The sequence below is a fragment of the Botryllus schlosseri genome, chromosome 13, assembly GCF_051294905.1.
Source record: "Botryllus schlosseri isolate E-star chromosome 13, Bs_hap1, whole genome shotgun sequence".
NCBI classification, from domain to species: Eukaryota; Metazoa; Chordata; class Ascidiacea; order Stolidobranchia; family Styelidae; genus Botryllus; species Botryllus schlosseri.
The window spans coordinates 22,529,799-22,541,678 of NC_137248.1; the positions used below are offsets into that span (position 1 = coordinate 22,529,799).

Consider the following 11,880-nt stretch of genomic DNA (forward strand, 5'->3'; position numbering starts at 1 on the left):
CCATTGTGTTGCAGCTGTGGATTATACCACTACGTTAGCTCATCACACTCCCGACTGGAGCCGTGTTTTGACTCAAGGTATTACAACCCTGATGTCTATGTTATAAATTTTCTGCCCAATAACAGTCAGTCGTGATGTTGAATTCCTGACAGATCTATTATTCTCTGTTAGGCTCGTTAAAGTCACTCCAAGCACCTCCTGCAATAAGTATGTGCAGTGTATTGCTGGCAATTGTTCATAGGCACATAGGCAAACGAGACAAACCGACTGACGTTCTACCAATTCAGACTTAATATCCTAGGCTAAGGAAATTACAGGTGAATTCACTCTATGTTTAGGTATTATCGCGATCATCGGATGCACCTCAGTAGTTGCTTCAACACTGCATGGTATCGTTCAATCTGCCAGACGTGATGGCAACAACGATATATCATCGCATTCAAACATCAACAAATTACTCGTCATGAGTCTATCCATTTCTGACTTACTAGTCGGGGTATAAAATTGAATTCGAATTTCGTGTGTCCTGTCTTTACAAATCCTTCGAACTATTACAGATATACACCATGGCCATTTGCATAAAGGCAATTGAAGTAGAAGGGAAGTATTGTAAAGTTGATGTTGAATGGAGAGCCGGCACTACTTGCTCAATTTTGGGCGCTCTGCTGATCATCGGTTCTGAGCAATCTGTCTTCACGATGGTTCTGATAACAATATTTCGTTTGAATGCCGTCATGAGGTACTTATGAGAATGGCAACTTAAGCAGTGTTTCTCAAACTTTTTTCGACTCGCCCCCTTGGAGATAGTAATACAATTCGCGACTAGAAGGAAGACATTAACATGGGATGAAGATATATCGTGCTTGGTAAGGGGGGATGAGTCGAATAAGTTTGAGAACCTCTGCCGTAGCCTACACTCTGAGCGTAAAGAGTGCGTATTCGCATCCAACGGACCGAAAAGGGTGGTAGACGAGAACAGAACCCAACTCAGAACTATATCGCGCTCACAAATCCGTCGTTTCCACATGCATACCTTCCAGCGTTCCTAAGTGCATGCATAATTTGGATTAAAACGTTGTACTCGATTCATACCGCGGTGTAAGTCTGAGTTAGGTTCTGGTTTCGAGTATCATGGGTCTATATTGAGATCCGTATATCAGGGATGGTAGGCTACATATGGTTGAAATACAGTCTTTCCGGAATGAGAGTGCAGCTAAATCGGTAATGCATTTGCTGTGAACCGTCCTTGTTTATGTACCACCGTGTGTAGACGTCGACTCAAATCCAGATTCAAATCTGAATACGAAAAATACATAAAGTATAGTCGATAATGTGGCCACACGTCGCAATATACCGGCCTGTTATGCTCGCGTCGATTCTTGGTCGTTCGGCATACCCCTACCTGTTCATTACATCGCATTGTGTGTCTTGTATATCGCATTGTGTGTGTGCTGTCTCTTTGGCAGATGAAAATATAATCTGACGATTGATTGATGGCATGGAAGGTTATGACTATTGATGAGAGAATTCTCGAACATGAAACTAGGACTATACACAGAGCAATAACTATGAATTGGAGGTAAATCGCATCGAGCGCGAAACAAACTTCCGTTGACAGCTGCTTCCACACCCCCAATGGGGGCGCGTGCCCCAGTTTGAGAACCACTGTGCTAGGGTGTGTTGAGAACCACTGTGCTAGGGAGTGTTCTAACGGATTTTCAAACCAATGAATGAAATAAACGACTGCAAGGAACGTTGATATGATGGCACATTGGAGTCAAATAGTCTTATGGTTACCATACCATACCTTAAATTGAATAGGCTATATTAGCATTCCCCATCGTGTACATCTGAAAATCCTTGACAGTCAATTTTCTAATTGCGAGTCCATTTATATTCGAATTTTATGACTTCTTTTATTTGTATATGAATTGAATGATTTCAGACCACTTGCCAGCCCGAAGTTAAACCGGGCGTTCATGGGAGTAGCGATTTGCTGGTTTATTTCCATCCTGATTGGATCATTACCGTTGATACGTTACCTCGAAGATTACTTTCTGACCGATGTGTCGTAAGTGAATTTATTTTGCAAACACCTATGTATTGCTGCTTTAGTTGCTTTGCATCGCCATCCCTCATTACAATTGGATGGTAACTGAAGATTTTGATTGTATTGGCAATTGTAGGAATGCATTCAATTTGGTAGTATTTCACCATGTACTGGGCAGAGTAGTCAACAAAACTACTCAAGTAGAAGTAGAAGTACCGACGAAAAAATCTACTCAGATAGGAGTAAAAGTACTTTTTTCATAAGCCACCTAAAACTACTTGAAGTAGAGGTAGAATTGACTGACTTTGAATCCACTCAAGTAAGTAAGTAGTTGTGAAAACCATCGTAATTCGTTCACCTGGAATGTCAAAAGGTGAAAATTGAGGTATGCCAATGGCGCCGAGCTTGATTCATATTGATGCATACCAGGAGGTATCCAATTTGGAACAGCTAAAGCATTCGTTCGCATTATGAGAAAAAATTATAGTGTTGATATTGAAATGCAGTACTAATCCTCTGTTTACTCGAAGAGCACGTTTTAGAAAATATCATGGTATGGCGCACACCCCATAATATAAGGCCAGTAGTTTTGTCGAAGAGCAATACGGAGAATTTGTATAGGATAAGGCAGGGGTGGGCAACCTTTTGAGCTCGCAGGCCGCATTCAACATGTGAATCCATTCGCGGGCCGCACTGTATAAAATTGGGATTATAAACCAAAACGAAATATTGGTATTTGATTATATAGTGAGAACATGGAGATAATATATATGTATATTTAAAACAATCCAAACATTGCTTTGATGATATCGTACACGCGTCAGAAGCAGTGGCGATATTTCATAGGCTGGTCGATCTCAATAACCAATTTGTCAAAACTATAGAGATGAAAGTCGGTTGTCCCGATTCTTAGAACAGGATTGAAATTCAAATCTGTGAGCAGCGATCTGTTTCATAGATTTGCTAATTCCACTTTTAGTCCAGTTCCAGGACACACAATGTTGACAGCCTCATAACCATGTTAGCTTCAAACACGCTTCTACTTCATAACCATGTTAGCTTCATACTCGCTTCTACTATGTGTAGATAACATACAAACACCCTAATTCTACGCACACAGACAACTAAATCTACCTAAGACACGCGCTAATCGTTTTTTATAAGCACATCACTGAAATAATCAAAACTGGAGTGGCCAATCTGAAATCACACTCGCGATCCGCATTATGTCAATCTCGTTTAGAATTTCTGTGATGTTTAGCGGTTGAAATCGTTCAAACTGCGTGAGCCTTGAGATCTGGCTGTCGCGCCAGGAATTAAACAAATAATAATATAGGAAGTATTTACCTTAGCACGGTAGTTCTCGTTCTTTTTAAGACACGCCTCCCCCTTACTATGGTAAAAGATTTCGCGCGCCCCTTATCGTCATATTACAAAACGCAACCAGGATGCTAGCAAACCTATCGTCATATTACAAAACGCCACCAGGATGCTAGCAAATCTAACAGATAGTTTGATGGCATGGAAGGTTACGACTGTGGATGAGAGAATTTTAATTATGAAATCCAGACTAAATTCAGTGCAAAAATCTTGAATGGTAGGGAAATCGCGCAGAGCGCCAAAATAGTTTTCAACTGAATTCAGCTTCGCGCCCCCTTCAGATGCTTTCACGCCCCCAAGGGCAGGGGTGCGCCCCTCCCAGTTTGAGAACCTCTGCCTTAGAATTATCATGGTAAAATATACTAAGAAAAGTTTCATCAAGTCCCTGCATTAATTCGATTTTTAGTACGCATTTTATCAATATTTTTAATAAGTTTCTTTAGACTCTCGCGGGCCGCACAGAACGGTGTGTGGGGCCGCATGCGGCCCACGGGCCGTAGTTTGCCCACCCCTGGGATAAGGTGTAAACACTTTGCGCAATTAGTAAAACTACTAAAAAATATAACGGATCGTAAAAATGCCATACTGTGTGGCTTTATTTCCGGAGATGAAAGGCATTACTACGCTTGATTTCATACTTCAACATATATGTTATCCAGATCAAACAACTGATAAAATTAGAAGTCAAAGTATATGATACTGGGAGTTGAAAGTGAAATATAAATACTATTTCTAAAAGCGGAACATATATTTCGTGTCTTAATGCCAGAAAGTTTCGAAGGTTGGTATGCTAAAACAGCTCTAAAACTAAAAATAAGTCAGAGTCCACTTTTCCAGATTAAGACACGCCATGGACTGCTAGATTACGATACGATAAGTAAATGCTAGATTGCGAAACATCATTTTCAAACGTTATGATGGGCCATAATAATATTTTGCGAATAAATATTTGATATGGCGAAGGGCGACAATGAGGTGTGAACGGAACCACGCCAACCCTCTACCCAAATTATCTCCACCGATACTATCGCGAAACACTCCTGATCACCACGTATCCAGTGCGCGCGAAGCGCGACCAAAATTCTGGGCTTCACTCAAATTTTATGAAAATTAAATGGTGATGCTCCGTGAAAACAGCCTCGAAATTACTCAAACTCAGGCTATCTTCCCGTTTGGAGGATTGAACTACTTCTTCTTGACAAACTGAAAATAGCGAAATGTAAGTAAATAGATCACAAAATATTACGAAGTAGAAGTAGCGAAAATAAGATCTACCTGGGTAACCACCAGAAGTAGAGGAAAACTACTTGAGTACTTCAAAAAAGAAAAAAGTACTTCGTTACTGACCACCTCTGGTGCTGCGCAGTAATGATAAGAGCTGCGGCATGTATCTAAACAACGAGCTTTCAAATTCATCTTTCTATACCAAGAGTAGGGAAACTTTTTTCAATAGAGAAATAATGGTTCTATATCTTCACTGGTAATTATTAAATAGTCCTATAACGACATCAATGAACTGCTACGACTCAACTAAAGAGGAGCGACGTCATGGTGATACCAAATCGATGTTCACTACATGGAATTCCTATGCGTCATCTTTTCTGTATTAAAATGTGATGTGATGTTGTAGGACCTGCACTATTCAAGTCATCGCGATGCGATCAGTACGTGCCGTGACCTGGCTATCACAAATCTATTCATTTTGATTACTAAACAGTTTGAATGAATAGGCCTACCCAACAGTTGGAACTTCGATTCTTGCGCTCTTGTATCGGTGATTGGTTAGAAGGCATAGTTCGCGCTTTGACTAACAAGTTAATTTGTGCTATTGAAAGTACGGTACTCATTCACTAAATAAATTCTGACGATGTGTCACTGAAACGATAGTGTTTGCGCAATCCTACTAAGCCTTATGTCTCGAACATACGAATGGTGTAATAAAAATCGTATGACATCTTTCAGCTAACTGATTGCTTGTTTTCCACGTATCTCTATCTCAGTTCCAATGAAACCATATATGAGGTTTGTGATTGATTTCCGGAAATCGCCTTATAATATAATCCCTCGGAAACTGTTTAATTTATAGGCTCATATCAGTCGATATGCATATGATCCCAGCTTCCCTATGAAGTGCATACTCTCTAATACACTCTTACTACCGTTGTAACGCTGAAACGTCCTAATAAAGAGCCCTTGTTGTGTTCCGCTATCATACGCTAGCCATCTAGTACACATCTTTGGATATTCCGACTCCCGGTCTTACACCGCTAATCAGGCCATATGAGACATAACAATGAAATGCACTGTATACTGTACAAACATCGCCAGGAAATATTATACGAAAGACACCAGATTTTGATTATTGATAATTGTGCTGATTGATAAATGCCAACTTTCTCAGAGAGTCATACGTCACCATCACAAGAGCCATAGATCTGGCCCCTGCTTGGCCCCTCTTTGGGTTGGCGCCTGTGGCGGCTTGAGTGTTTCCATGTTGCAGTCTGAATATAACCTACATTGTCGTATTATGTGTGTACCGACGTTGTCGGACCGCATTATTAGTGATTAAGCTGAAAAAAAACCTCAATTTCTGCACAAAGGCCTCCACACTACAATTCGGACGGATTGGCAACCATGTCATCAAACATATAATCATAGACATTGAGAATCGACCATTCATACGTGTAATTAACTAGTTTCGACGTGACAGCGTATGAATTGATTAGTGGTGTAGCAGACTTGGACAATATGGCCAATTCTGGTTCTCTAATTAAACTAATTGAAACGCAGTGCCAGTAATTCATATCTAATAAAGTTTATGAAATATTTGTATAATGCTGTATTGATAATCTAATTTCCAGTTTTTCTGAAAATGTTATTGGAGAACTTTATGATGCGAATCGTGCTAATCATGATGTAGGCCGACAGACACACGCCATTATCATGCAACGAATTTCCATGTATTAATATACTCTGCCTTGATCTGAACTGAACTTGAAGTCTGTTGTATTTTATTCTAATCCGGAATGTAATTCAATTTTCAAGTTTTCGTGAATTCAGCAATTCCAATCTAATTAGAAAAAACTGTATAGCTATAAGTTTAATTGTAATGTAGTTTGAAAAAGCTGGAAATTTTCCACATGCCCAACTCCGGTACGTAGCTTTTTTAGAAAATGGAAGATGTATTTTGATTCGATACATTTATGTATATGTCATTTAGTCGCGCTATTGATATCAATGTGTTGGCAAAGTTGTACATAGAAATGCGTCATTTATAACAAGACAGTCAATAACAGTCGTTGCTTCTAGATTCAATGACACTGTGCTATTCAAAACAGAAGTCAATCAGAATGACAAGCAACATTTGATAAAGTGGTTAAGCTTTCTCAACAACGGTAGTGGCGTTGAACATGGCGACAGGTAAGAAACCGCATTTCTTGCAAATATTCGTAGCGAAGCTACTAAAAAACGCCGTAATTTCCTATGACAGCACGGAATGGGGCCAACTGAGGAAACTGATTTCTCAAATTAATATATACAGTCCTATAAAGTCTACGTATGAGTTCGGATATTATTCGAGTCACACAGTTTGCCTCCCAACTTTCTTTCCCGACCGAAACAAAGACGGATCGTGGGCGTACTCATTCGCACTTCTGGTGCTCAATATTGTGGCATTTGTCTTCATGCTCGTCTGCTACATCGCATTGTACAGGTATGAACTTTACGTACATGTTGATGTGCCATGCTACTCATATTTTAAGGAAACACTTATATGGATATGAATCATACCAATCTTAAATCCATCATATCTACAGTAAAAAAGTTATATTCCTGGTATGGAGATTGATTTCCACCACGAGGACGCATACACTTCACATAACGGGACGTGGAGATTTTAGAATGGGATTGTTTTTATCAAAACTCAGCCTAATATAAAGAGTAGTTTAAGATACGGTCGTTTTTAAAAGTTTTGGAAACACTGATGCAGCCGTGCCTCTATTGGCACCCCAATATATCTGGATATAGAAATAACAGAACCTCCATTCTCTAACAAACTATAGGCCAGGTGCACAAGACATTAGTAGTCGAGCACCATAAAACCACTCATACATACGTACAGATGCCGGGGTAACTAGCGTAGTTCACGCCATATAAGCTAATAAGAATAGGGCGTTATATATTTGTCCTTTGTCCTTCAACAAACCACGATTAAATATCTAACATCAAAAAGGCAGCATTGAATAAAGTTTCGAGTATCACATTTGAGTTGCATATATTTGTCATGAATAAACTTAGGGTTAATTTGATTTTTGTAAGTTCGCCGGTCCGCGCGATTGGTTTTGAAATTTTAACATTCCGCGTGGTTAATAATGTTGAGAACCACCGGTTTATACCGTTGGTTCTTTAACTGCAGCACGCCTCCTCTTGCGGATCATGAAGAATTGTAGGGGTGGTCAAATATTCACCACTGCAGTAGTTCTCAGACACTTTTGACACTCACCCCTTTAGCGATGGTAAAAATACCTCTCTATCCCTTACATCGTCATATGAGAATGTATTGGTAATAACACAGGGACTATATGTATCGTAAGTCAGGCTCGACTTTGTAGTCGATGACACGCATATCGGGCAATATTAGGATTTATGTTCAGTTTTTCAGGTTGGTGTCATGGTTTGAGCATTTATTTGCGAACGCAAAAAGCCATAAGTTGAAATATAAGGAAATCGTCATGGCCAAAGGGTGCGGTAGGTGACGTGATAACCTCATTGCATAGGCCGATAACCATAGGCCGGAGTTTTTACTCATCCCGACGACAGGTGAGGCACTACCGCACATGACTATCGTGCCTGGACTCACTTACCGGGTCTTATCTGAATTTATTTGGAGATATTACTTCTCGCATTGCATGTATTCCACAGAAAAGCCACCAACAGAAAGATCGTGAAATCATCCACGGCTCGCAACAAACGCGACGAACAAAGTGCTGCAATGCAACGCAAACTTACTAGGATTCTTGCGTCTGATTTTCTTTGCTGGGTTCCAGTCTGTATCATGGGTTTTCTACAAGTAGCAGGTAATAAAACCAGACTGATCTATTGTTTTCTCTTCGTAATCCGATTTTTTTTGAGCTTTGATCGCATGTCCAAATTTAAATACTTCCCACTATATCTTTTCTCAATATCAGTCGATACACCCGTGCCTACAAAATTATTACAACACTTTTCCATAGTCACAAAATATCGTAATTAATATTTCAGTTTTGGACATAAACTTTACTAAAAGACATTGATCGATCAAGTGTATTTCACCGCCTCTGGTCGCGATTAATGGGAAACGTTCATTCAGACATTTTAACTAGACGTCGATAACCGCACAATGACTCCAATTGTACTTCACTAGCTATTAGTCATAAATAGGGCGATTTTGTTTACCTAAAAACGGAAGATTTTGACCTGGAAATTCAATATTTTGACATTTTTTGACCTACAAAAACTTATTTTTTTCCCAATTTTGACGTCATGAATGCAAATTAGGTGTTTTAGCACATAATGTTTGAATTGTACTACTTTTCTTAATTTATTCTTGTTGGAACATTTACTAAGTAGTTTGGTATGAACAAAACGATTTTGACTTAAAAACTGACAAATTTCTACATGAAAAAAGTCCATTTTAACGCAATCTGGCCCTATGAAGAATTCCAGTAGTTACGTATTCACAGAACTCGTCATGATACGTTCGGGGTACCCGTTATCCGCAAAATTCTAATCGATAACGGGTATACCCCGTACATATCATCAAGAGTTCTGTGGCCAAAAAACTATGTAATTTCAATCCCAGCTAATCACAAAACACGAACACACGGTCAGAGGAGAATGTATATATACATTTACCGTGGCTGGGCCCCAACTCTTACCGGTTTGAACAACATTTGATTTCTGCTGTAAATCGCTGTTACGATAATGTAAAAACAAATGTCGTGTTTACCGGGAAACAATTCCTTCCTGAAACGCGCAAAGATGTTCTTCCTGCTTTTCAACGAAGCAATGTAGTCTATGTACTCTATGATCTCAAGTACCACTGTGATTGTCGGTACGTGCGTGACCAACTCAGCGCTTGCAGGAACGCATCAAACAACATGTTCCGAGCATTATTAGATCGCGCGCATTAGACTCTCGCGAAGATGCAGAGCCGTAACTGATCTTCGATTACTAGAACGTAATCAGGCCATGGCTATGAACTCTGGCTGAGAATGCAACTTGCGCTAAAAACTATCGCGATGAAAGATTCTCTATATTAGGTAATGGTCGCACTCATTTCCATCTGTCTGCACTGGAATCGACTTATATTAAAATCCACCGACCGCGCTTGTGTCAACAGACGGTATTTATAGTCAATCTAAAAATTGGCCACTAGCTGCGTTCGCTGTTTGCCTGCATTTCATGCCGTTTGTTTCTATGACGTCATAATAGGTTGTATGCAATGCAGCTGGATGCGTGTTTTTGAAATTTTCCATTCGCTGACGATTGCCCCTGAAGAGTGTCAGCTCGAAAAGCTTCAGGTTTTAATATATTTCGGCCATTAATATATAATTAAAATGTATATTAAATTTATGTACCCCAAAGAGTCCCTTACTAAGTAGCTTGCCAAGAATAAAGAAAGAACAGTCAACAGAAGCAGTTGTTTGTTGACAACACTAAAGTTTTGCGTACACTGATGGTGACACACCGTGTTGCTTCATTCTAACGATGTTGACTAAATCACAATTTTTCATCATGCGCTTCTTGATCTAAGAACCATGCAAGGCCCAAGCAGTCTTGATTCAGTTAGGATATCGCATTACATTGACCATAGCACCATTTCAACCTATTTGTTCCATTTGATCGTTGATGATTCACAATGAGCAGACAATGGACCGTCTACAACTGTATAAAGTTGGCTACAACCTGTAAAATATTAAATGATAAGTTCACCGACAGTGCAAAATCTCCGATACAAACGAAATACAGGGTTAAAAAATATTTTTGACTTTGTAAACAATTTTGACATTTTTTTTACCTAACGCTACAATTTTGACAAAATTTTGACTTATTTTGACATGTCAAAAAAATCGCCCCAGTCATAACTCATAATGTAAAAATAAAGGACTTCAAGAAATTTCCGGTATTTCAAGTATGGTTCGAAACCACTTAATAATCCCTTTGCGTTTAGTTGATAAACACGTTGTCCCGAGCATTTACAAATCGAAAATAGATTCACTTTGCGCTAGTATGTAGGCCCTATATATTAAACTTGAAATTAATTAATTCCCGTTTTCACTTCAACATCGGCATATAATTTCATACGTGCAATTTATACATCGTGGTCACCTATGGATATTTCTTTGAACTCTAACAGTGGCTATGCTACAACTACCAAGTGGGAGCAGGTTTATTGTGAAGACTTGAGCACAAGTCCACTCCGCATCAGCAGAGAACAAGTAATTGACAAAACTGTAGAATACTACGTGCAACACTAGGCACTAAATGTTGCTGTCTAGCATGTAATCATCTACAAAAACTGCAATGATGACAGCAGCCCCCTTAATGGCCGTGTCGCACGTTTGAAATATACAAAAGCGGACATGTAGTTGATGCGATGCTAGCTTTCGACAAATAATTCCAGGAATCGATATCCCGCCGGACGCCTATCTCCCGACCGGCCTATTCATCCTTCCGATAAACAGCGCTATGAATCCATTCCTCTATTCCGACCTTCCTGATCTCATACTGAGTCAGGGAAGAAGAAGTTTTACGTGGGTGGCAGAATCCTTCCGTAGATGGAGGAATAGAGGTCAGCATGCTGAAATATAAAGTCACAAATATTGTTCTAACAGTGAGATATCGCCCGTTAGGTACGTCTCCAGAGACACCTCCGGCCGAAGTCCAAGCGTTGGAACTGAACGTGCTTGAAGTGCAAGATGAGGCATCGCAAAGATTGACTGAGCTGACGTGTTGAAAATTGAAACTATATTCTAAATGAAGCAATATCATATGTAATATTTTACAAGAATGCCATTTTCCAATGGCTCTTGGTTCGGTTTTGCTTCAGATAGTCAACCACCGGTCCACCTCTACTCTCAGGGCGGTACGCCAGAATGCTTCCATTTTATTCTCAATTGCAAAATGTAACTTGTAACTTTTTGGAGAAATATAACACGGACATATCCCACATCACCATGCTGCAAGTATTTAATCATACAATTAGCCAAGAACTCGTTGAGGTAAGTAATCTTTCAAAGCTAAGAAGACTTCTTAATCAAAAGTTGGCGAAATTTGACAGTACAATCTGATGACAGTTGACAGCATACACAAATCTAACGAACAGAAGGTCGCATTTCTTTCAAAAGAGACCTAAGTGTCAAAACTGTCTCACCGGTTTCAACAGGATTTTAGCTAGCAGAAACTTCAAT

At 39.6% G+C, this 11,880-nt stretch overlaps 1 protein-coding gene across 6 annotated transcripts in view; it reads left to right on the forward strand.

The window, feature by feature from the left end:
- Positions 1 to 11,644, forward strand: part of LOC145453295 (uncharacterized) — a 134,444-nt gene extending 122,800 nt beyond the window's left edge. For 2 of the 6 annotated variants that reach the window (XM_080331278.1, XM_080331279.1), the window contains exons 20-27: positions 339 to 496; positions 558 to 739; positions 1,946 to 2,071; positions 6,740 to 6,850; positions 6,921 to 7,142; positions 8,351 to 8,505; positions 11,094 to 11,261; positions 11,323 to 11,644. In XM_080331278.1, the coding sequence (XP_080187404.1) occupies positions 339 to 496; positions 558 to 739; positions 1,946 to 2,071; positions 6,740 to 6,850; positions 6,921 to 7,142; positions 8,351 to 8,505; positions 11,094 to 11,261; positions 11,323 to 11,426 (1,226 nt within the window). In that variant the 3' untranslated portion in view covers positions 11,427 to 11,644. Of the gene's footprint in view, positions 1 to 338; positions 497 to 557; positions 740 to 1,945; positions 2,072 to 6,739; positions 6,851 to 6,920; positions 8,506 to 11,093; positions 11,262 to 11,322 lie in introns of those variants that run through there. The other 4 variants (XR_013919700.1, XM_080331281.1, XR_013919699.1 and 1 more) reach the window with 4 other exon arrangements.
- The last annotated feature ends 236 nt before the right edge of the window (positions 11,645 to 11,880 follow it).